Here is a 27,129-nt window from a genome sequence, read left to right as displayed (position 1 = left end):
ATACTATGGTATACTGACATAGTGGGTTTTTATTCAGTGCGTGATTGCTTTTTTCAAGTTTTCTGATAATGATTAAAATGTGAATAATATGTTAACAATATGTGAATAAAAACAACACAGGCCTAGGTCCAGACCTTAAAAATGATTATAAGCTGTGAGAAATTGTATTAAGACGATCGAATTCGATCCTAACGACTTTTGTAGACAGATCTCAACAAATTATTCTTTATTACTTCAAGATAAGCATCAATCCACTTAATGAATTGCACTTGAAGCACACTTAAGAACTATATCTTGAAAAATGTTTACAATAAGGAGAACTTGTGCATGTGCTAGCGTGCAGATATATGCTATTTCGGAGAGACTTTGGATTAGATCATTTGTGTTCATCGCTAGTAGTTGATGGTATCTATTTAATGATTTCGGTAATGTTAACTGATGCATTTTTGAAATAGTGATTTTAAAATTGATATAGTTACCCGTTTTCTTTGTCTTTAATTTTAGTTACCGTTTTAATAAAAGTGCAGGCTTGCATATTTTTTTCGATCTTTGAACTGAAGTGATCCTGACTCATTATATACTCATATCTCACTGCTTTTGTTATTTTTTTTAAATAATATCATGCCGAATTTTTTATTTTTAACTGTATTTGTTTGCAGGTTAGTGAAGCGTTTATATTATTATTTTTCCCTCGAAGAATAATGAAAATTAGGAGTAGGGTTTAGTCTGCTTTACATTATCGACATCAATACAATCAAAACAACATGTCAACATAGATTTCCACTGACAATCCGTGTTTAGGTTGAGTGAATTGCTAAGTTATGCAGAGTATGACAAGCCATGTTTGATTTACTACTACTGTGAACTGTATAAAAAGTTAAAGGCTTTGCTACAACTATTTTCAACTTTGGAAAGTGTGATTTTATTAGATTGCATCTTTAAAAAATCATTAGACAGATGGTAATGTTATATGCAAAATCGCCTTAAAAGAATGATTTGTCCCAGAAACAATATATAAAATCTTATTTTTCCTATAAAATAATTGTTGTTAGAAGATTAAGTAATAGGCAATAAAATATAACGAATTTTAAGAAGAAAGAACTACTTCTAAATTATAAGCATATCAAAGGTACTATTTTTATGCTGCCGGACACCATAGTCTTAAAATTATATTTTAAATGTTCTTTCATGATAACTTACGATTTTAAAGGTATTATTATTATTATTTTTGTGTCTTACTAATCAATGAAATGTTGAAAAGGTACAAAATATGATTTTGTATAATTTTCACTTTTCGGGAAGAGTACATTTGGACTTTTGAGTGTCAAAATACGAACGCCTAATAATCCAGTTTTTAGTCTGTGTTAAAAACTTTTCGCGTTCCACAAACAATACACATATTTCAGAAAAGTTATGAAATCATAGCAAGCGATTCAAAATTTATTTAAGATAGATAAATTCTCCCCCGCCGCCCCCTACCCTCCGTTCCTCTTAGGATATTCTATACCGAAAATCCAGTTTTAATAGAGTTTATAGACACTTCGTGCAGATCCCATTTGCACTGTATCAAAACTTAAATAACGTTTACTCTGCTTGTCTGTGGAACAAAAATATCACAAACTTGTCTATTTGTTAAAACGTATTCGTTAGCTGACTTTGTTCAGTGGAAATTAAACATTGTATGCGAAAATGTTTGCATATGTTTAAATAAAAGACATAACAAGTTTACTTTGATGTCACGATGTTAGTTTGACAGAAAAAAATTGTATCGCGAACACTGTGATGAGAAATAGTAACTTCACAATGTTTCGAGATTATGGTTGGTAGCTGTTTATATAAATATTTTTTATTTTATTTTTGTGAAAATGTTATAATGTTGTAAACAAGCAGCGGCGTGGAATAGTTTTAAGAAAGCATATAATGATTGATCTATTTAGTTTATTTGGTCTAAGAAATGGGAGAATATCTCAAATATAATTTTTATTTATTTAAAGTTATTGCGTACGGTTTGTCCAGCGAACTTCCAACATTCTCATTCTTTTCTTCTTCTCTTCCTTTCTCCCTTTCTTCCTTAATCATCAAGTCACTGTTCTCATTTTGTGTAAATATTGTCATCCGATTAAAAAATTAGTTGAAGTAAAGACATAACAACTAAAAGCATGGAATTTGCTAATTCACGATGATATAATTTTAATTGATGAAATAACAAAGTTTTTATGGCAGAATACCGCACCCAATAAACAGGCTTTCTGTGCGAACTAATAGTGAAATCTTCTTTTTTTAGAAGCCTGGCCGTTGTTATTTAGTGTGAGTTTTAGAAAGGGAAAGATTTCTTGTGCGTTGTGTTATAAAGTGCATACACTGCGAGAGTTATATGACTTACATTTACAACTCATGCAAAGCTAAAACTTAATTTTTAAGCCATGACATAGTTAACTGGTCTTTTCCCATATACCCAACAAGAACTGCTACTACGATAAACAGGATTACTGCTTTACAATCTAAGTAGACTGTACTTACAACGCCTAGTATTAATTTTATAAAGGTAAAAAAGCAGAATCATCTTAACTTTGTAAACATTGACTTTGATAGGACATAAAATCTTTTATAAAATAAACTATAATTATTTGTTAAGTTTGTGCATTTTAGTAAATTATGGCTAGTTAAAATTCATAAATAACTAAAAATCTGGCTTCATCAAACTTCAGTTTTTCTCACGTCCCTAAACAACTACAAAAATTTTCGTACCGATACATTAGTTGGAACGAACTAGCATCATCAAAAAAATGGCGGAACGAGCTTATTCTGCGGCTAGGCTGTGGCCATAGAACAACGCATTTTGAACACAAGAGTTTTTTTATTTGTTATCTGACGAAAATGGAACATAAATAAACGGACGCTAAGATATGTGGCGAGAAATCGTCTTCATCTTGGCGCAACTGCGAAAAAACATTTCGCAATAACATACACATAAGAAATTCTGTTTTCCTCACTATCAAATAATGTGGAGAGAAAAATATTTTGATTAGTAGTAAAATTCTCAACAACATAAACACTTATGAATAAAGGAAGAAAATAATTCTTTTGCAAATGGTCCAGACATTATAAGAGGACGTTGATCTGTAGTTACGAACAAGAAAAAAGACATTAGGGAAGCAGTAAATTCATAAACCAGATAAAAACAAATTTCTTTAAATAAATCTAAATTGACGCTTATCTAAATTGACGCTTTGTCGCAAACGTAGTTTGTCTTGTGGGGCACGCAAATTAAATGTCAGTAAATCTTGACCAAAATTTAAATACGATAGGAACATTCATGTAGGAATGTAGCTGGAAATTAAATTTGCAGATATTTAAAAATATGTACATTACACAGTATGGCAACTTTTTGAATTTGAATTTCTAGCTTGAGTCACGTCGTGATATGTAGATGAGATCATTTAGTGATTTGACATGTAATTTTAGCATTGTTGACATTGTTATGAAATAAACGTCCAGAGAGTGTGAAGTAACTTGTTTTTATTTGCAGGCTAAAAAAAAGATAAATGCATTTGTGTGTGCTCCTTTTAATTCCAAGCTTAACCGGTGCGTTGACATTGTCACGGATATGCCATTATGTAGTCTGCTGCGATATACCAGTTAATTATTTGAATAAACTGTATGGAACACTAATAAGAGCAACGAGCGTTGCCAATGCAGATTGTCTAGTGTTATGGAAATCCATCATAACTTTTTCTACCTCTCTTCCTGTTAGTGTTAAAATTGTTGGATAGTTATTTATTTCATTGGCACATATATAAGCTTTTAGTCGTGTAGAACTTTCTAAATATAGTATGCAAGTATTTACAGTGCAAACACGACAGGAAATATTATAGCTGAGATCAAAGGAATGAATTGTGTCGATACTTCAATAAACAATCTAAACAAATAGCAAGCAAACGCATTTTCCATGTATAGCAATTTTTAAATAATCCCTCATGCGTTCGCATCTTCTTAGTTGAAGACTTCCCTTTAAGGAATATAACTTATTGTTCTAAAAAGGCATAAAAGTAGGGAGCTTAAGAAAAGTGAAGAAAGGCATTAAAATTATGTTGGAAGAAATGGGATTTCAAAGCAAAACAGGTGCTTGTTTTTTTGTTTGTTTCTTGAGAATAATCAATTGTATAAATAGAGATTACTATCGTTGGGCCTGAGACTTGGGTTGGGCTGAGTGTGGGGTATCGTATCCTGTCTATAAAATCGTCATTAACAGCATGCAGTTAAAACAATGTAAAAATGAAAAGTTTGTATATATTTTATTTATATATAGTTGACAAATTTAAGAATTATTCTTAATCCGGTAACTTTCGAGAAAGTAGTTTACCTTGGTACAAATGTGGTATTGAAAGATGTGTTATAAACCGTTTAAAATATTAACAGAGAATTTTGATAGATAATGGTATTTTTCCCGATTTAAAAATGCCGGCGTCAGCAAAAAATAATTATGCTAATCCATTCCCTTTTTTTTAATACTACAAATATGTCAAGTTTTATGTTATTAACAATTAATCTATCATACTTTATTTAAATAGGGTTGAAATAAAACATAATCAGGGCCGTTGTTGACAACAAAATGCTTCTTTTATTGCGAGGGGCGGTTAGGGAACTTTGAAATTTAGTTATCCTAGATAGGGTAAAAACGCGTCATGTATCTCTCTCATATTATTCATGTCTCTTTCACACCCATGATGTACAAAAATGTTGGCTCACAGTCCGCTTCTGCTGGCATAATCATTTTTATTGTCTTTTTCTGATATTTTTTTAAATAGTCAAAAAATATTCTGATATTCTGTTTTAAATGTAAATAATTTAAGTGATTTTACTCAAGTCAGGAAAAATTGCTTGCAATATGAATATTATTAGCCGGAAGGGAATCGATAAAATTGTCAATAAAATGACGCGTCATCATTAATGGGCGCAATTATATCCACGTGGTGTTAATAAATTACGATGTTTAATTACAATTTGACGACTTATTTGAATTAGTATTAAGTGCAGTGACCCATCAAAAGAGAAATTCACCAGCCGTGTGTAATCGTTGATAGATGATACCTTATCAATTTTATGTTACTCAGTAACAAGTCGCTACTAGCGTTTTTTATTAAAAACGTATCATTTTCAAGACTAATTAGTTGTTAAATTAATTGCAGTTGTAATTATATGTTAATTTCATGTTTTAAAGGGTAGAAGAACGTTTGAACATTTGAACATTGAGAAATTTAATAATTTCCTGTCGAACAAGATTAAGTTTTCTGTTAAAAAAGATTAGTAGAGGGAATAACAATTCTTTCTCTTCCCTCATCTGCGACGTGTTTTTTACGTTTTTGCGATTGGGTTCTAAACAAAATACACACAAAAGAACTGAATTTCGTAAACTTTTCTGCAGAGACACAAGTAGCTGTCATTTGAAGTAGCACCTGATATGAGCCAACCCTACTACTGACCCCAGAGAACCAAAATAGGTTTATTCCATAATTAACTTTACTTCTTTATCGTTTATAGTAGAATCTGTCTAGAAAGGTACAGCGAGTGTGACACAATATCTAGTATTAGATGATAACATCTCATAAAGGTGCGCCAAAGAAGCAAAAACACATTCATATCATGTCAGATAGATAAAACTTAAAACTTATCCGGTATAATGTAGACATGACCTTAATGAGTATAGGCGACAACATCGAAATAATTTTTTTGTTCTGCCACTTTAATAACGTGTAAGATAACTATTCAAAATTGATCTGTTAAAGCTGTACAAGACTATCTATGTATTGCAGCGATTAGATTTAATATGTGCTATTTGTTCGATGATGGATTATTGATAATATGTGCCATTGCATCAAAGAAAAGAAAACATAAGAAGTAATTAATCAAGAGTATTGATTGAAGTTTCATTTGTTTGTTTGCTTGTTTATTTGTTGGAAAATGGATTTATTGCTGTAGTGGTAGACATTCTAAAATGAAATGCAACGAAAGTAAATTTCACATTTCTTTTTTTTTTTTTTTTTTTTTGCTTTTAAACAAATTGTATTGAATGTTGGGAAGCTTTTCTCATAAATGTTTACATCCCATATTAGGTGCCATTGATATCTGGTTTCATTTTCTCAAGAAAACATAACACAAGAAAATTATTATAGAATTTATAAATTGACTCATCTAGTATGTCCGGCGTTGATTGAATGCAAGTCATCCATTGATTTTTTAATCTCACCATTCCTATTAATTTGCCTTTATGATGGCGAAAAGTCCCTGACATAGGGTCATGTGATTGATTTTTAAATCTATTAGCTATTAAATCTAAGCAGAATTTGACATTTGACATCACGTGACTTAGCTAATGTCAGGGTTTTATTTTACCGTACACAATAATAACGGTTATACAAGTGAAAATTCAAAATCAAGCCGAAGTACAAGCTTTTTTATATAGTGTTTTTTCGTTTCAACATAAATGTTCTTAACATTTGGGTAAAAATAATCCTGATATATTCTAAGCATATTTTTAGCACGCTTAACATTGTAACGTCTAAAAAAGACAGAAAACTAGATTTTTTATATTTCTTTAAGATACAGGTAAAATGTTAAGATGACCATATTCGGAGGTTGTCTAATTTCATCTTAAATGTTCTTGTAGTGTTCTCATAAAAAAAAAACAAGTATGCGTATACAAAAACACCATCAGGCTTAAAGCATGCCTAAGTTATGCTTTATTAGAGAAACAATTTAAAAACTTAACATTGCCTAATGAGCTATATGGATAAAATGAAATTGTCCTGTTTTATCTTTAAAAGAATAGCCAAAAATCTAAAGGTATAATTTTGCAAGGCTAACTCCAGACAGGGCAGTGATATTAGTCAAGGTTGAAAAAACTCTGTCGACCGAAATCACCCAGAATACATGAAAAAACACACGTCGGACTTACCAAAAGATGGGCACATACTTAGCCTAAGCTTCAAAGATTCCCTTATCTAAGCGCGAATGTGTATATATGCGTCGTGCTTATAAAAATATGTAAACTTTGAATACGCATAATCGTTTTTTGTAATTGTCTCGCCAATTGATTCTATCATTTCTAACTTATAGATTTATTGTCGTCGTCGGACGTCAATGTCATGGAAACGACGACTAAAAGCAAAGGTCAAAGCAATCTACGGTATAACCATTCACATGGAACTTTACACATACCATTAGATAGTAGACTAGGTGTACGGCATAACAGTGTGCCGAACGGAAAGCTATCGTTTGAATTAAAAGAGAATTTGGGAAATGGTAATGCTGCATACGATCGTATGTGTAGTGTAGCAAGTACAAATGCAGAAAAGAACAGCGTGTTAAAATTTAATACAGAGACTAAAAATAAATCGAAATTTCGATCTTGTATACGTAATAAAAAGTGTGCATTTAGCACGCTTTTTCTGTTAGCACTATGTTGCATAGCTACTATGACGTCACTGTATGTGATGGAAGTAAAAAGAACGACGCAATTGCGACGTCTGGTAGGTAAATTTCATTCTTTGTGCGTCTCTAACCTCGACTCTAGAACTTTTTTTCTTTTTTTTCCCAGTATAAAAAAAAACCTTGTGGTCAAAGTTCATTTTTTTCGTCTTTGTTCTACAAGAAAAACTTTTGTTGTTATTAGATAGGACAAAAAATGCCAGAAATTCAGCGTACGTGCTTTGCTCGTGCTACTCCAATCAAAATTTCAAACATAACCAAAGAACCTGAAATAGCTGCAGCAATATTTAAAAGTACTGTTGCAATGAACCAGCTGGTAAAAACGAAAAAGTATCATGTAAGTAGAGCCATTTATAATTAGATAATACGAACATTCCTGTATGTTCCGGTCAGATTATGCCATTATTGTGTAAAGTAAACTCTCCAATAATTCTTTTCAATTTATCAAATAAACCCCCACAAGAATAGATTGGAAATTATACCTATGAAATGATTTCATGGGTATAACTCCCAATTTCTCTTTTGGTTGTTTGTTCTACAATATGTCATGTCTAACAAAAACAGCATCGAGTTTATGGCTCAACTGATAAATCATTTGACCGCTAAGCGAAAGGTTGCGTTGATTAAAATCTCACTCGTTGCTGTACTTGAGAAACTAATAAGAGTTTTTTTAAGCTATGTAACATTTATGATGACTCCCTTACATAAAGAAGTACGTGTAAATTTCTTTGATTTTTTTAGGCAACTTCTATCACGGTATACTACATGGATGAACTGATATGGTCTTACAACAATGGTTATATGAATTTTAAGAATAAAGAGTCCAAGTCACCAGATATCGACACGCCATATCCGGTAGCAAGCGTTAGCAAGATGTTTACGGTAAGATAGTAAAGACGCATTTGATGCACTGCATCTCCGCATACCTGTTTAGTGTTTCTTGATGCCATAACAGACAGTTCACTGTAGAACGGAGTATGTTTTGAGTATATTTGGTTGCTATATTTCAGTAAAAAATTCTTACAAATGGCGATTTATTTCTTCACGTTATTTTTTTGTTTTTTAATCAAGAGAAAATATTCTTTTACTGTGTAAGTAGGTGATGATGCTTCAAAACTTTGTGCATGAAGGAATCATTGAAAGCCTTGATGACACAATACATACCTACGAACCAAATTTCTCTGTCCGCAACACCTTTAATAACAACAATATAACTTTCAGGTAAATGATGAGTTACATAATGTATATTTCATGTTAGCATTAACTGTCAAGGACACTAGACGCAACAATGCTTCTACGAAACAATTAGACATTTGTAATAAATTATTTTTAGACAGTTATCTTCTATGATGTCTGGTCTTCCAAGGGAGGCTCCATGCGTTCCTTATAAAAAACAACCTCATATGAATATGTGTCCACATTCTACATCAAAAATGTTGGAAAGAATTAAAAATGTGTCTTTGATACAACCCCCTGGGAAGCGTCCTTCCTACAGGTAATGAATGATAAAAATTGAATGGAATGTTTCGTCACGTTGTGTTTTGTTCTCTACTAAAAGTGATAAAGATTTACAAAAAATTATAAACTAACTTTTAGTAATATGGGAATTGCCCTTCTTGGTCGAATTCTTGAAAGAAGAACAAATCAAACTTTGGAAGAATGGATAGAAAAGAACATTCTGAGGCCTCTTGGCATGGAAAACACTGGCTTTGATATAATGAACAGGTTATATCAAATTTTATATCGCATTTTTAAAATTTAATGCTAAATGCGTATTAAGGACAACTTTATGCCGATATACAACCTCACAACCATATAAATAGCTTACTTTTTATTTACAGGAAAAAACAGTTTCCAAAAAGCACAGAAAATGCAAATGATGACGCTCAACTGGTAGACTGGGGCTGGCTAAATCCTAGTGGTGGAATGTATTCCAGCGCACATGATTTGGGTAAGGTGAGTGCTTTTTCTAAAAGAAATATGAAGTGTGAACTTTCATAAATTGTGAACTGAGGCTAGTCTTTTTATCTTTTAAAATACAGCTTGGCAGTCTGTTCCTGCACAACAGCAAGTCTTCGATATTTCCCGAATACTTGCTTGATGAAATGTTAAAACCAGGTAGGTGAATTAATTTTTCCTAAAGAGATGGAAAGAAGCAATTGGTAACATTCTCATACTTTGTGATCATTTGTCACAGTTTACATATGGCCTGACGCATCGGGGCAAGCTTACCCATTTGAGATTCGATCAAATCATCCAGATAATACAAAACAGATTGGATACATGACGTATACAAAGGACGGATCAATATTCGGATACGGAGCTCTTTTCAGTTTAACGCCAGAATTAAACCTTAGTGAGTACTTGCTTCTTTCTCCAATTTTATTTGCAGTGACATTTTTTTTGTTTCTTTTCTTTCGCCAAAGGAAATTTACATACAACTATTAAAAAATTACAGATAAAAGTTCTACATACACATAAGTTTAAACATAAATTCCTACAGTGGGATGTATCATGTACGTTCCATCCCTAAAACGTTCATAACCATGCCGTTTACCCACTCATATAAAATGCAAATATATACATTTTTCAGATATAAATACGTTTGTAGCTGATGAAACTGGAAGTGCTTTAAACGCATGGAGCAATACCCAAAGTCATTTTCTCAACGGCTTAGATGCTTTGCTGAAAAGAAAAAGACCAAAGGTAATAACAGATTTTTTTTGCTTAGTGGCTTATAAAAGATTCTTTGCTAACTAACCACACATAACATCAAGTCCGATTACTACAAATAGCTAATTAATAGACCTTTGAAACTATAGCCCGTCATCAGATTAAGAGTCTCTCTTAAAACAAAATTTAAAATTCTAAAATCACTTCCGAATGACCGTGCAATTGAAAGTGTACTTCTAATTTAAAAGACTGAGATCTGAGAGAAATGTTATTTTAAAAAATAAAAATATTGTAATTCTTCTGAAGCTTTTAAATAACATAGTCTAAAGAATGATGGTGCCATTTAAAAATAAATAAAAAAACAACAACATGAAAATACACAATTGGCTTTCAACCTAACAAATGATAATTTTTTTTGTCTAGTACATCTTGCCGTCAAATGCAAATCGATTTGTTGGATCTTACAAAAAAGTTGGCTATTGGCCATTAATCAGTAAACCAGTAAATATAACATTGAAAGACAAAATTTTGTATTTGCATATGGAATGGCTGACGGTGCCTCTTATACAAACAGACAAATATATACTGCAAAGTGATGCATTTGATAAATTTCAAGGACCATGTATTTTCACAGCATCTGGTTTGCTAAAGGAAAAATATTATTTTTCTCCACCGTCAAGAGAAGATGGAAAGTGTCCTAGTTTCCACATAAATGGTGTATCATCGTTCGGTTACCTACAGTTTGTTAGAATAAAAACTAGATAGGTCGTTTGTTTTAATGGAATTTAATACTGCAGCCTGACCAACGAACGAAGCTTTACAGTGCAGTGGAAACATTATTCAAAGATAGCCAAGCAAACACTAAACATAATCTCTTTGAAAAGCTGATGGCTGTCAGAAGAACTTGGTCCTACAAAGAGCTGTAAATATTTATAGTTAAAAATCTTTTAAATGTATGAAACGTGAATATAAAGAAAATAGCTGAAATTTTTCTTTTGATTTAAATCTAGTCTTGGCAGGTAACAAAGGGTAAAAAAAATTTGAGTGATAACTGAAGAAAAGTTTAAAACATCTTGCAGTCGACAGCAAAAATTAAAATTCGTGCAATTTCAATTTACGCATGACACAGGACAGTGCAAATACGTGAAATACGTCGCAATTTTAAAATACTGGAATGTTGATTGATTTTCTTCCGAAATTGTCAGTACAAAGTGAATTATCTAACTGTGGTATATGTAGCTCAAGAATTACTGAGAAAAAATACAAACACCTAACGCATATGTAATGATCTTACTTTCCTGATGTAGTAAAAATAAATCATGTGTAATCCATTGGAAGATGAACAACAATTGAAAGGCGCTATGCCTCATTCTACATTGAAACTACAAATATTCCTCACCTGAAAGAAATATCTTTACTTTGGTTCATTTTAAAATTTTTCGTTCGTTTACGATTTTCTTCCAGTTACTTTTGTAAGTAAGATGATTACAAACACGGACCGGACCGAATAAAATAGTTAAAATAGTGCAAAATGTAAACCCAAAACTTCAGAGATGGCATTCGCTCCATACTACGACATTTCTGCTACAGCAGAAACTTTAGAAAGAACAAAAACCTGAATTATATAAACACTGATAATAAGAAAAAGTCATTGTTTTGTCAGAAAGCTTATTGTTTATTTTATTTACACAGGAGGAAATAATATCAATTTGGCAACTTTATTTAAAATACATCAGTTGCGCAATGAGCCTTTACAGCGTCGAAGATCAATCTTAACGCGAAATTCTTTGAATGAGTTTTTTTCGTACCCAACTAATTATATCCTAATACGGGGCTGTACCGTAATATATCGCCCAAGGTTTAAGTGCCGACCAAACTTGGTGAAAATTTGTAAAATTTTATTTTTTACTGATTGTTTACCCACCATTTTCTACTAGCTACTATTTTTGGTGACCACGGGTTCATATCGGCCCGTTGTCAATCAGAATGCCTAAAAACCCGTGTTTCCCGCTTCCATATTTCAGACAGGAATAAACGTTATACAACCAAACTCTGGAATAATGTCTTGGATATCTTGTAATAGAAACGACACTTGAAGATGTCGGAGACTCATCTGATAATTGAACAAACAATAAACATACTTTGAAGTAACAAACATTGGAAGGGCATTTCACCGATATATTTAGAAAATTTTAAATTTTAGTATTTAAGTTTTAAAAATGTCAAAGAATTGTCTATGGCCACATGTGGTGAGTTTGACGCGTCGAAAATATTCAAAGATAAGACAAAAATATAAATATTTAGCTTCCGAACTCGTAAGATCTTTCTCAGTATGCGTCATAGGCTATGCTCACAATGCTTGTGTCTGAAAAAAGCAATTGATCGTAAAGTTTAAAGAAAGGTTTATTTTCTTGAAAGATACTTTTAAGGTAAAAGACATGCCTAAGCTAGACTATGTTAAAACCAGCAAAAGTTTTAACTAAAATTTAGCAATTGGAACTTAAGTTTAAACTGGGAAATTTACGAATTAAGAAATTAACTCAAAATCAAGTTTAACAAGGAATGCGAGTATTACATTTTTTTCTAATTAAGAATATGTTTCATACCAATATAATGGTGAAATTTCAGGTCTAAAATAAAAGGTCTATTATTTTGAACAATAGAAAAGCAAGGATAATGATTTTAGACTTCTTTAAAAAAAAAGAAGTGTGAACACACTGTACCCCAAATGTCTCTGTCAAGGGACTTTGAGCGAATTGAAGATCATTCAACGGTTGTTTACAAAACGTCCATAATTTAAAAGAAAACTGGTCAATATATTACAAGGTGCCTTGGATTACACCGTAAAGAAAGATGTAAAGGCTTCTAAGGATTTGGAGAACGTAAGGACACAAGGGGATGGTTTATTTATTAATCATAGTTAATAAAATTGACAATGCACGAAGCGTTTTAACGACACTTAATAAAAACGAGATATAGATATTGCTGTCTTTTTCTTAATAACTGGTAAAAGGCAGGGGATTAAAGAGTAATTGGACAAAATGAGTAGTGCAATAGGTGCAACATTATCACAATTTGGTGCTGAGAGATTGTCACGTTAAATGACGTGCACGACCAGCAACCTACACTTACATAATAAGCTAAAAACTTCCACAGAAACATCAATGAAAAAAAAGGTTAATCAATTCTTAGTACGATGGAATTTTACAAACTTCGCTGTTGGTAACGTAGACCAGCTTGGACCTTATGTAGATGGATTCCTGAAAAAACATCTTCGCTTACAAAGTTACACTCACGGTTCCCTAGCAAATAAAAGATAAAAACGTGTGAATAGAAGAAATAGTAAGAGAGTTAGCAAACTAGCGATTTCTGTATACATGGGCGGGGGTGTAAGATATAGGGGTGTATTGTTCGGTAAACTATGCGTATATTAACCGCTAATAAAATCCATCTTAAAATTGTCGAAAATGCAAAAAAAGGTTTTATGCTAGAGCACTCAAGTGGAAGTTAGGAAGTCCAATGATAATCAAATGTGGCTGCTGCAAGAGTAAGAAATGCCACCTGTAAGGTAGGTATAAGACGCTAAGAATACGAATTGATAAAACACCCTCGTAAGTAATAGGTTATTGTAAGTCTCAAGTGTGAAGTTCACAGTTTATAAATAGAAGAAGAAAAAGCTAAATTAATATGAACATAGCACACTTCTGATGACGCTGTTCCTTTAACAGAAATACAGAACTACCCTGTGACTGCATTCAACATTTCAACAGCTAAGACATTGTATATGCGAACAAAATAGCCGTGCGATTTAATAATAGATTCAACGAAAATCCTGAAGCGCTTGTGCGTGAGATAAAAAAATTGTTCACCACAAAAAAACTTGGGATCAGATGACCATTTGTATTTAGGCACTTCTTAACAAACCGACAAGCAAGGAAATACGCGATAGCTACTGTGAAAATGACCGGCAAACGCTAAAATATTTGGCTATAGTCTTATTCACTGCAATATGCGTCGGTGCTTCAAAGATGACAGCAATCAGATGGATCAGTTTACTTGCAACACCGACAAGAGAAAATTTTTTCGTTTACACAGAAGGGCAAGGTGCTATAATTTCATTGTACACGAAAAGTGGATTGATATCAAAGAAGACTACAATGAAAATGTAAATTAGTTGATCATTCAACATATACTTTGAAAAATAGTTACAAAAAGTCTGTTAAATACAAAACCCTTCAATATGTTTTAACATATTTTAACAGTTACAAGGAGAGTTAACAATCCAGGAAAAGATGGTCTTGCAATTACCTACAGAGAAATATTTTTTTATTTTGCAAAGCGAAAAAACAACAACAACAAAAGCAAACATTGCTTGTCTGCAAATAATATTGCTCGCCAGAAAATAATTACAGGCACATGAATTTTTACTTACTCCAATTTCAACTCTTTTGGCAGGTAGCAAACCTCGTCTAATAACAAACTGATGGATTCCCTGAAACAGAAAATAAAATATTGTAGATGCATTGATTATTAAAAACACTTGAAAACGAACACATTAGACAAAGCTTTTACTATTTAAATTAGCATTCTATTTTTTTGTAATGCTAGTAAGAACTGGATTTTTATTTAGTGTTGCAACCTTGGGTGATTGGGTTCAAAGCATGCCCGTCCAAAAAGTCTATTACCCCCCCCCCCCCCCACCCCTCCCCCATCTTCTTCTGATAAGTTGCACAACACAAATATGACATACTAAAAATAATGCTGGGAATTTTTCCCTTTTAGTGCTAGGTTTTTTTTCTCTTTAGTTTTATAAAGGTTAAAATTTCAACTTACCGACATGACATGAGGAAATGTTAAATTATTTTGCAGATCTTTTTATGCTATCGGTAATTTATTCTAATTATACCAGAATATACCGTACCTGTTTTGTATGGCCACATAGAAACTGTCCAAATCCTCCCTCCAAATAATACGCAATCTGATATCCAGTTACGGCAACATTGGATTTTTCTTTAGAAAAAAAAATAGACAAATAGTTAGCATGATGATGTTTAAAAACCAATGAGGAAGGCTTACATTTACTACTTAACTAAATATCTACGCCAGCGAAGTACTTTGATTGAATGCATCTTCCCTTTAAACGCCACTTCTCAAAGTGGATGGTTTTAATACACGCCCTTTTTCTAATCACACTTATTTACAACAACTCAATAAACCTTGACATAATATTTTCTATAAGCAACTTTCTATAAGCAACAAGACGGTCAAATCCTACAAAAAACGAAGCAACTAACCAGCCTAGAGTAATGAAATTAAAAATAGAAAACACGTGAGTTTAAGCTTTCGAAGTAGAATGTCTGTCTGTCTGTCTGTCTGTCTGTCTGTCTGTCTGTCTGTCTGTCTGTCTGTCTGTCTGTCTGTCTGTCTGTCTGTCTGTCTGTCTGTCTGTCTGTCTGTCTGTCTGTCTGTCTGTCTGTCTGTCTGTCTGTCTGTCTGTCTGTCTGTCTGTCTGTCTGTCTGTCTGTCTGTCTGTCTGTCTGTCTGTCTGTCTGTCTGTCTGTCTGTCTGTCTGTCTGTCTGTCTGTCTGTCTGTCTGTCTGTCTGTCTGTCTGTCTGTCTGTCTGTCTGTCTGTCTGTCTGTCTGTCTGTCTGTCTGTCTGTCTGTCTGTCTGTCTGTCTGTCTGTCTGTCTGTCTGTCTGTCTGTCTGTCTGTCTGTCTGTCTGTCTGTCTGTCTGTCTGTCTGTCTGTCTGTCTGTCTGTCTGTCTGTCTGTCTGTCTGTCTGTCTGTCTGTCTGTCTGTCTGTCTGTCTGTCTGTCTGTCTGTCTGTCTGTCTGTCTGTCTGTCTGTCTGTCTGTCTGTCTGTCTGTCTGTCTGTCTGTCTGTCTGTCTGTCTGTCTGTCTGTCTGTCTGTCTGTCTGTCTGTCTGTCTGTCTGTCTGTCTGTCTGTCTGTCTGTCTGTCTGTCTGTCTGTCTGTCTGTCTGTCTGTCTGTCTGTCTGTCTGTCTGTCTGTCTGTCTGTCTGTCTGTCTGTCTGTCTGTCTGTCTGTCTGTCTGTCTGTCTGTCTGTCTGTCTGTCTGTCTGTCTGTCTGTCTGTCTGTCTGTCTGTCTGTCTGTCTGTCTGTCTGTCTGTCTGTCTGTCTGTCTGTCTGTCTGTCTGTCTGTCTGTCTGTCTGTCTGTCTGTCTTTTAATACTTCGTGTAAACAGCCGGGCATTTTTGCACGAAATAACGGGTGATCGATACCCAGTGGAAACTTCCACACTCTAACGCCTAGTACCACAAAAAGCGTGTAGAATTTGTTAAAAAGATAAAGGGGACTTAATTAGATTTCTAATATGTCATAGTAAATACCACAAAAAGTTAATGTTAAAATAACGCTCACTCAAATATGTTAGATTTTACTACAATTGTTAAAAATCTACTCTGTGTTTGTTCGAAGCGTTACAATTTTACGATGTTACGGTGCTACGGTGTTATAGCTTCTTTGATCTTCACTTCTTCAAATAATGACATTGACACGTTGATATTGTGTGCTTTAAAAAAGCAAATAACCGTTGTAAACTTTATCCATCCAAAAGTAAAAAGACATTTGCGAGAATGCATGGAATGAGCGGGCACGTTTATTTATTTCCACATTATTTATAAAGCAAGGGAGGATGGTATTTGAGAGGGCGTTTATTTCGCAATCAATATATCGTCAAATTTTTATTTCTTATGACTCTTAACGGTTCTCATAACGGTTGATAGAAAATAGAATTAAGGAGCCAAGTGATAGCACTAAGTATTTTTGCTTATGTCAACACCTTTTCTGTGGCATCAGTGGAAGCTTGAATTCTTATATACCTCTGTCTCCTTATAATAATGCAATTACTTTAGTTCTGGATCGAACTTCAAATTTCTATTAGAAGTTTCTGAGAGCCAATCAAAAGTTAGTTAACATATGTTCCGGTTTTTACATTTTTTATATAATGAGATGTCAAAAAAGCCCGAAAATCCGATTTTTCTGATTTTTAGACATTTTCCCCTGATGAAATAAAATTATGTTTTGAATTTCAAGTTCTAAGCATAACCCAAACGAAAGTTAATAATTTTTTCGGTTATATGGATTTCATAGAAACTTGGTGTAATTTTGAGTAATGACCAATACCTTAGACTCTGTATGGTATGGGACCTAAAGATTTAGTGTCTAATAGATAAATATAAAAACGCAGCAAGCATGAAAACTAAACAACTAGCAAAGAAGAGTTGCTAAAGAAAAACTGGCACAGGGGGCGGCATCCCCATTATAAGAGTTGGCGATTATTACAAAATCCAAATTGGAGTAATTTAAGGGGGCGTGTTCAAAATGGGGGCGTTGAAACGTTACGTACAAAAATGTTATTAGTTGTTCTAATTTTATGGAGTTGACAACAAGTAACATAATGAGTTTTATACTTACGAATTGGTTCCTTCCATTTCACTATAACTTCAGTTTGGTTTAAATAATTTTTTATGCACTTTGCTGTCACATTTCTCACGTGACCAGGCCATTTTGATTCATCATCGACGTCTGCCCCAAAGCACCCTAAAATAGCAACAATTAGTTCTTTAAAGCCATTAGTTTGGGAAAGTCATTCTTTTATTGAAAATTAAGTATAATAAAATATAGATTTGATTTAATATTACTTATTAAAATATTTTTGTAAGTGAACTATTTTGAAAATCGCTTGATGACGTCTTGCAAGCCATTCGATTGATTACGTCATTGATTTTCAACACTTCCTCTCAATGTTTTTTTAAGAATTATTGAAGGCATTTTTTAAATTTTTTGATTCAAAAGTGATAGTGTTATGACATTCAAAATAGTGTTTACCTAACATCACTTCAACATCGCGTTGTGTTATCTAAGAAATTACTGCTGTAACTTTTTATCCTTTTAATATAAAACTTTAGGAATCCGTAGAGATAGTTCTTTTGGTTAGGAATTTGGTGTGTAGTCCTTAAATTCACTTACTGCATTTTACCAAGCACTGCTGCGAAATAACCAGAACTCCAAATATCAACATGTACTTCATCTTGATTGATCAAATCAGCTTTCAAATTTTGCTTAGTTATTATTCTCATTTCGTTAATTCTGCTTCTTTTTATACAAATAGAGATATTGTACTTTTTTTTCGCTCTGATTCGAAAGTACACTTTTGTGTTGATAATAAGAAAAATTCCGCACCATGTTTCGAGTTTTACTCATATCAAATGTCAACATGAATGTTTGTGCATGTGGAGGATTGTCTTGCGCAATATGGTATTGACTTGGTGCAATGTAAAGACTTGACCAGCTGTTATTATCTAGTTGTCTAGTCTAGGTTGCATTTTCTGACAGGCGCTGCTACAGCTGCTAGCAGTGCTGCAATGTGCAAGCGATAGAAGAAAACAAAGGAACTCAAAATCACGAAAAATATTGTACTTTCCAATCATTTTTTGCTGCCTTATTAAAATTTTAATATCATTTTTATTAGTGCATCCCATGACTTTCAAATGACATTCAGTTTAGCTGATGTCACTGGTACGTACATTTGCCTCACGTAATCAAAATAAAAGTGGCGATCACATTATTTGAATGATAAACAACCAAGTATATACTCTTTCTTTTCAGTAGGAATACGATAAAAGTTGTTGTCTAGTAAAGATTTTCTAGATATTTACTGCTTACTCTTAATGCGTTACTTAATGTCCTTTATGGGTCTATCAAGACAACAAAATTCTATTTTCCTCGACTGCTTATATGATGCGATATTCTTAATCATTAATGGAAAGCAATTTAAGATGTTATAGAAAAATCAAATGATTAAATGGTCCTGTGCTTAAACAATAGCCAAAGTGTGCGCAGTTAATAACAGTTTAAAAGATTATTTGTATCAAAAACTCAAAGCTGTTGCTCACTACGAACTGTTAAGCAGGCAGAAAAGCAGGCAAAACAAACGGATTAAATCAAATTAGATAAAATTACGAAAGACGTAGATCCCAGTTAATTGTAAACGACTTTATGTAAAAATAAACTTCGACAACGTCGCCTGATAATTTGTACGGTTTCTGTTAGCATTTGCGCAAAAATAATAAAAATGCGCAAAATCACCTAAAAATGCGTTAATAAACAAGTCTCTTTAAGCTTATAAAACATTTTACAGAATTTGTGCACGATTTCACTCAACTCACAATAATGGTTGCCGTAATTTTTTACAGAAAGATGTTCTCCCTGTAGCACAAACAGAATTAACTAAATTAGGATTTTCGAGTGAGTTCAAGATAAAAAAAGCCCTAGCACGATTTACTTCAGTAAAAAATTTAAAAAACACTTAAGCCGCAAAAAAAACGTGTTTCCTATTCTTTGCATTCTACTAATATGAAACATCGTTTTAATGACATATTCTTAGAATCAACACAAAACGCCTACATGTCGGGTTCTTCATGTCAAGTTTACGTTAAAAAAATAATCTCCCTAAAGTGAAATACAAGTGCAACTTCTCAGAAATTAGTTCTCTAGTACAAAGTACACAGTATTTGAAAGCAATAATTTGATCAAAGTGTACCGGGATTGAGTAAAATTTAGGAATTGGATTGTTGTGCAGGAGAAGATATGATTACGATGAGTAAAAACAAATTTTTAATATGACACGAGAGTATCAGAAAAAGTCAAGAAATGAAGCATTTATAGATAAAAGGTTAAACATGACTTATCGGTATGGCCATTTCCTAATAAGAATTATTTACCTTGACAGAGCGAGGTTAGTTAAATTAAATTTAAGCATTAATGTCATAAAATGAAAAAATTTAATTTGCTGAGAATCTTATTGTATGTCAACATTTGCTGTATTCAATTCTGTTGTCACTGCGCATATAGTTTCAACTGGCATCAATGAACCATGCTAGATGGTTTCTGTTGATTAAAGGTGGCTTTTAGACGATAACACCGATTCTAACGTGGATATAGATATATTTTAGATATAAACAATATCTAAAATATATCTTCCTGAAGGTTTGAACTGATCTTTTTCCACTCAATAAAATTTTGGCCAGTTCCACAGTATAAAGGAAACTCAACCTTTGTTTCCCAAGCATTAAATGAAAGGTGCAATTCTATAGCTCTGTAGTATGAAGAGAACTAGGGAATAGTTTAATGTTATAAAGCTAAAGTAATGTTTTCAAAAAATAATTTAGTTATGAAATAGGCGGTTCAGCTGTTTAATTCCATTTGAAGTCTCTCACAAATTCGTAATTTGTAGTCTCTCACAAGTTTCGTAATTTGTAGTCTCTCACAAATTTGTAATTTGTAGTCTCTCACAAGTTTCGCATTTTGTAGTCTCTCACAAGTTTTGGAATTTGTAGTCTCTCACAAGTTTTGGAATTTGTAGTCTCTCACAAGTTTTGCTAGAAAAGAAACACATTTGACTTAGCACGCTGTGAAAACAGAATTCTAAGACTATAAAAGGGTTTTAATTTGAATTCATGCTCTGTTGTGTTTCTAACATTTAGGCAATGAAACACTTTAAACAAAGTTCAGCAGTGCCTCAACAGGACTAAATTGGTATAAAACATTCCAAGAGCGTCACTTAATACTTGAGTTGCCAGTCGTACCCACATTTGAATGTAAGTTTCTGGCAGTTTTTATAAGATTTTTTAGGCACGTCTACGAAAAAGTAAACAAAGCGATTTTCTTTAATGCAAATATTCTTTTACGATATACAACAGTTAAGTCTCTGTTTCAACTTTTTGCAGTCGATTTTAGTCGTAGAGCGTGAATTTAAAACGACTTCTTGACGTAAACATAGAGGATCATTCAAATTCAAATTCTGTTTTTTTGCGTATGTGAATTTTATGTAAAAAGACTTTCAGTTGTCACACGGATTAGTTTTGTTAACTAGAATATCACCATTATTCGAACAAATGAAATTATCCTGGTGCAACTTGGTTTTAAAGACAATTTTTCATAATTTGCATAATCAAAATGTTTTTGGTACAACATGCTTTTCGAAATTAACTTTTCTTTTTAGATTTGGAGTTGCAATCACATGTATGATGGGTTTTTAGCACATCAATTAGGCAAGGTTCCATTGTTAAATGCTTAAATGATTATCCCAACCAAACACTGATTGATTGCTCATAACATTGAGTGATTGGTCAAAAAGCTTGGCAGAAGTTGATAGTTAGGGTCAGAGGTGCAAATGACAGTAATAAGATGTCTTCTGTTTTAGTATGCCAACAACGAGGCAAAGTCAACTTCTTGAATGGTCGTGCTAACGTCAGCAACGATATGGATTTAACCTACTAACATTGTCTCTTTTTGGTAATATACATCCATACGTCGGTATTCAATATCCTTTCTTCAAATTATTGCAAAATTTAATATATATCACCAGTATAGAAAATAAAAATGCAAATCTGGGCAAATTCATAGTTTCCCTACCAAATGCCTGCTCTCTGTTGGAAAAGAGGGAGTGTCAAAATTTGTCCCTAATTAATTTAGATATCAGGCTTACATTTCTTTCGTGTATTTTAAAACTTTAAATTTACACAAAACTTTTTTTTTGAAAAGGTAATATTGTAAATTTCTAACACGTGATTATAATTTGAAAAAATCGGAAAGTCAGGCTTTCCATTTTTTCAAATTTTACCTGAAAATCGGAATGGGATTTCTGTCAATTTTTGGTATTTGTCATACAAATATGTAAAAAAGATACCAGTACCTTTAAACATAATATTTGTTAAAATTCATTCATAGAAGTAACAGGGGCCGATCTAGGGTTAGGCAGTCTAGGCAATTGCCTGAGCCTAATTTTGTGAAAAAACGCCTAAAACGTCCGCGGGTTTTCAAGTTCCAATGAATAAAATTCTGGAATGTGAAGAAAAAACGCCTAAAGGTCCGTGAGTTTTAAGTTAGAACGCCTAAAACGTCCGTGGGTTAAAAAGTTTAAACGCCTAAAACGACCACGGGTATGGTTATACATGGACAAGTGGATGTTTCTTTTTCAACATGGTTTACCTGGGTCAGGTCCAATTGCGGGGAGCACTTCAAATGTCTAAAATATCAAAGCAATTGTATGCTACCTAAGTTAAATGAAGAAGTTTTGAATTTGGAAACCCTTTCAGATATTGAAAGGATTGGAAATGCTGGAGGGAAATATTTTAGCCACGTGTGCCATGTTGTTGTCTCGAACCAAACCTTCATCTGCCTCTGCAAGAGACAATAAATTCATTGCTTTAAAGTAAGTAATACTTGAAATATTTTAGTTTTAGTTGCTCCTGAAATTTAGGCACTTTTGTGTCAAGAACTATTCTTAAAAGTGGTAAACCACCAGATGTTCTTACAAAACATGTGATTAAAATCTTTTTATTATCAAAACAAAAGGTTTTAACTTGACCTCTATCAAATGTATTGTTTGTTTATAAAAGCCCAATGCTAAACGAGACAACTGAGGCAATTTATGTAAACACTGTCTTGGCGGTCAAAAATGTTTTGGTGTGCATGTTAAATTTGGTATAAAGTGTATTACTAGCTAGCTACCTACCTGTATGTGTATTAGTTGAAATTTTGTTAGTTTTTTTGTTTTACGTCTTAAGGTCACAGGCTTCGTGTAGGCTTCGTGTAGACGGTTATGCAACTTTATGTGTCTTAGCGTTTATGTGTCTTTGTTGCTGTTTGGGAGGGAAAACATTCTTGTAAGATAACTAAGAGACAGCTCTTTCATGAACGCAAAAGTCCAACCTTAATGTTAATAGATCTGCAGATCCCCTTTCCCTCCTCTAAACATCAAAATCAGAAAAGGTAATATTTGAATGTTGTCAGTCCTTGAAATCATAAGCACTCGGCCATTTGTCCCTGTTAAGCAGATACACATTACAAGTTCAAAAAACTTTCTGTTCTCTAAGAAATCGATGTATACAGTATGAGATATACTTAAACGTCAAAGGATTCTACTTCGTCCCACCGCCAAAGTTATACGTTTAGCATATATTCACTTTTTTATTGTGATTGTCCCTAAGAACTTTTAAACAGTGCATCTTATATACAACATCCCACTGCTCATTTCAAAACATTTCAGAACATGAGAAGATCTCTTTAACTTTCCCATGTTACTTTTAATTGTAATAAAATTGCTAAAAACAAAAGAATGAAGCAATACCTAATCTAAGAATAGTCCAAGTTTGTTTTATAATATTTCTAATTCTGATCTTGTTGAGCAATACAACGTATATAATATTGTTTTAGCATAAGATATTTTGATGTCACCCCAGTACCTATGATGAATATTCTTCTGACAACGAAAATCACCATCAATTAAAGAACACAGAAGATTCTGAATCCTTATAATATATATTGGAAAACTGTAAACAATGGATATATATCTGGTATAATCAACAAAATTGGTGAAAAAAATCAATCAAACTAACTTGTGAATATTCAAGTAAATCATAGAAATGATTTTCACACGAAACAATACAGATCGAAACAAGAATTGCATGTTAAAGAACGCTCTGTTACAGACTGTAAACTAATGAAAATTTCATGTTTACTTATGATTATGAGTAGGATTTGTATGTATGTTGCTTTTTATATGAGAATCTTCAGAATTGGCCTATAGTTACTAAAACTTTCCTAAAGATTTTACAGTATTATAATATTTTTCAAACATAGTCGACAGGGGCTTGCGAGGGTAAATAATATACAGACATGTTAAATGTTTTGATGTTATTTTTCTAATTTCTAACTCTTTTCTGGCTTAATAAACTGCCTTACTGTTGTGGGAATTTCATAACATTAAAATTAATGCTTAATAGAAATTGGTGCAAAACTACACCAGTAACCTTAATATTAAACTGTATTAACTTCATGAAGAGGTGATTACTATATACTCTTTGTAGACGTTTATTATATGTTGCTATCTTACACAGTCTAACTGGAAAGCTTTCATACTTTTATATGCTGTTTTCTTTTTGCATTTGCAGGCTATTAACACAGACTATAATATTCCAAACAATATTTCTACGTTGCACTACTGTCGACTATCTATTCCTAAAATTGTCTTGTAATGTAATTTTTGTTGTATTGTTAGTTATAAGACTTATTGCATATTTTGGAATAAAGCCTACTTATTACTTGTACTCGTATTATGTGCGTAAAACGTAAAAAAATGCTTAGATGATGATACTTATTACCAGTATTTCATTCAAAGAAACTATGGAAACGCTAACCCTGTTTCGAATCTAATTTGCTAAACGGACGCATTTTCCATCCGCATGTTTTAACAAGGATAAAGTGTTAAAACTACGGAGGTTACTGTTTTTTATTTGGCTGTAAAGAAATTTTCGTTTCTAATCTAGGAAGGATTTTTAATACCTAAAAACCTTATTTTTGGGAAAATATTAGCTCCTTTTACAGCAAAAACACAAAACGGCCGATTTACCTCGTACAACACCACAACCCTGACATTACTTTGCCAAAAAATCTATCAAATTTTGCCTAACAAGAAAAAAATCCTAGATCCGCCCCAGAGTAAAGTAAATTAATTTTAGGCAGATATGAGTGGTTTGGAAAAATTCACGCCATTTATGACGTAACGGGAAAAGTGTTAAGATTGTTTCTATTTTGTTCCTATGCTATAACTTTTCTGTAACTTTGGCAAAATTCATTCCAATTGTAGTAGCCAATCGTTAGGCTTAGGGTAAGAAAGAGTAAAATTAAAGAATATTTGACACTCTACGAAGGGTGCCATTTTGAAAATTACTCGCAATCATTTTACCAGCGTGATAGTTGACGCTATCTGTTCTTAACTATAATTCCCTCACCATATTCGAAATAATTAAAACCGCGTGCTACTTTTTCAACTCGAGCGCATATTTCACAGAAATATATAATAACTGGGGCTGTATCGAGCCCTTAAAAAGCCGGTCTATATAAGGTTAGGAAAAATAGGGAGCAAACTGTTTGGCGTTTTGTTAAAGAGTATTTACCTGGTGACTTAACATTTAGTTGTGCTGACGAAAAACAAATTAAAATGGCAAAGGCCGTAGCAAAGGGAAAAGAATTTGAGACATCTAAACGAAATTAAGAATATTTGAATCCGCACGAGATTTAGACATGATTTAGAAAGAACAAGTTTGAAAGAAACTGCTATATATGTGAAAAATCTGTACACGATTACTTTACCATTGCCCTGACAAAAGCAAACTCATCTAAGCTGTTCAAGAAAACATACTTTCCTAAAAAAAAGAACTTAAATGCTTTTTACCCCTTATTTCCCATCTACGTCGATTTTTGTTAAAAACAATTTATCAAGATTGAACCCTCTAAAATCTTTCCTCCTAAAACTCAAAAAACTTTAAAAAATTTACGTAAAAGGGGTATGCGAATTTCCAGAACAACACAATTGTTTCCCCCATAAATTTAGCAACTGCTTTTCACATTCACAAATAATATTTGGTGAGGTTCAATTTGCCTTTTTACAAACAATTTTATGAGCAAAGTAAATAATAAGGTTTTATTGTCCCGGCTTATTTAGCCAGGAAACCATATTTCCTGTCCGACCGTGATATACGGTGCTTTACATGACCTGAAATCGCGTGAAGTACCATAGCGAGAGTAGGGTTTCCTGGTTGCGGTTTAAGCATTGCTACTTTCATAAAGATATGTTGCGATTTTAATTGGCTTTGTTCACTAATTATAGTAGACGAATTTGTTAAGCTTACTATTAGTCCCAAAATAACATTTAGGCCCCTGCTGCCCATCGTTTTAAAAATAATTGTAACCTCGTCCCCAGGACATTTTGTCTTGATAACGGCTAAGGACGATGATGTAATAATTCCTTATGTAATTACAAGCTTATTTGATATGAAAGATAACATTAGAAGAAGAAACTGAATTATTCTAAAATTCATTAATTCCCAGGTTTAAATTATTCTCAGCACATTTCTGTGCATAAGGTGAAGAATGTAGCTCAGATTTTTTGAATACAATCTAGGTGTTTTTCTACAAGTCCAAACTTTCTTCAAATTTTCGGAGGCTTTTATTGAGAGGAGGTTTATCCCGATTAATGAGTAGGCTCTCCTTCAAGGTCAACTTAAAATCATTACTGTCACGCATAACACGGTAAAATTACAAAACGATCACGTCAAAATAACTTTGGACTTGTCGAAAAACGTTATTCCATTTCAAGTGATCAGAAACTTCCTAGAAAGACCTAGAAAACAAATTTTGACATAGTATTGATAGATGGCGTCACGCTTAATGCTGATGTGTTATCAGTTTAGATATGCAGTTTGACAAAAAAGCTTGATTACAATGAGTCGTTTTATTCACCTTCTCATGGAAAAGCAGTCTGAGGATGAATTTCTAATTTTTGAGTAAAAAATCTCATCCTCGTATTCTTAAAGCATAACCTTATAAAAAGTATACCTTGTACCTATTTTATAAGTTTTTCCGTCGTTATAACAGTATGTAATATACAAGATTCGGAAAAAATGGTCAAGCGAAATTTACTATAGAAATCCATCTACGGTTTTGCAAGGCCGCGTGGCCCAACGGATAAGGCGTCCGACTTCGAATCGGAAGATTGTGGGTTCGAGTCCCATCGTGGTCAACGTTTTTTTTAATATTTTTGCCAATTATGTTACAGTTATTTTTATTTTTTACCGCCTTTAACATTATATATAGGCATCTTCGCAAAGAGCTAAGGGCAGGGAAAGTTTTATCCATAATTAGGACAAATTAACGCTATAAATCAATAATAAACATGAAAATAATAACTGATTATAAACTTAGTTAACTATGTTATAAATGACAATTTTCTACATACTACACTGACACAAACTTTATTTTGGCGCCAAAATATTTTTAATCGGAATGATATACAAATTATTTTTGCATATAGTTAACTCCTGGTAACTCGAACCTCCAAGGGACCAGAGAAAACAGTTCAACTTTTAACGAAACAGA

The 27,129-nt window shown here is 32.9% G+C and overlaps 2 protein-coding genes and 1 non-coding gene across 3 annotated transcripts; 2 read left to right on the top strand and 1 right to left on the bottom strand.

The window, feature by feature from the left end:
- Positions 1–621: 621 nt before the first annotated feature.
- Positions 622–11,148, top strand: LOC130621298 (uncharacterized). Its single transcript, XM_057436598.1, has 14 exons — positions 622–659; positions 802–960; positions 1,749–1,819; positions 7,117–7,529; positions 7,673–7,825; positions 8,230–8,370; positions 8,588–8,709; positions 8,822–8,983; positions 9,085–9,213; positions 9,330–9,444; positions 9,531–9,606; positions 9,686–9,844; positions 10,082–10,194; positions 10,585–11,148. The coding sequence occupies exons 1-14, from the start codon at positions 622–624 to the stop codon at positions 10,924–10,926; spliced, it is 2,193 nt and encodes a 730-aa protein (XP_057292581.1). The 3' UTR covers positions 10,927–11,148.
- A 2,490-nt stretch (positions 11,149–13,638) lies between these two features.
- LOC130622266 (uncharacterized) lies at positions 13,639–18,309 on the bottom strand. Its single transcript, XM_057437709.1, has 5 exons — positions 18,157–18,309; positions 17,602–17,727; positions 15,083–15,171; positions 14,594–14,653; positions 13,639–14,469 (listed from the first exon to the last, which is right to left on the bottom strand). The coding sequence occupies exons 1-5, from the start codon at positions 18,215–18,217 to the stop codon at positions 14,407–14,409; spliced, it is 399 nt and encodes a 132-aa protein (XP_057293692.1). The 5' UTR covers positions 18,218–18,309; the 3' UTR covers positions 13,639–14,406.
- Positions 18,310–26,700: 8,391 nt separating this feature from the next.
- Trnar-ucg (transfer RNA arginine (anticodon UCG)) lies at positions 26,701–26,773 on the top strand. The gene has a single exon. It is a non-coding gene; the product is annotated as a tRNA-Arg (tRNA).
- Positions 26,774–27,129: the final 356 nt, after the last annotated feature.

The sequence above is a fragment of the Hydractinia symbiolongicarpus genome, chromosome 12 (genome assembly GCF_029227915.1).
Source record: "Hydractinia symbiolongicarpus strain clone_291-10 chromosome 12, HSymV2.1, whole genome shotgun sequence".
Lineage (NCBI taxonomy): Eukaryota > Metazoa > Cnidaria > Hydrozoa > Anthoathecata > Hydractiniidae > Hydractinia > Hydractinia symbiolongicarpus.
This window is presented reverse-complemented; position numbering and strand designations above follow the sequence as displayed.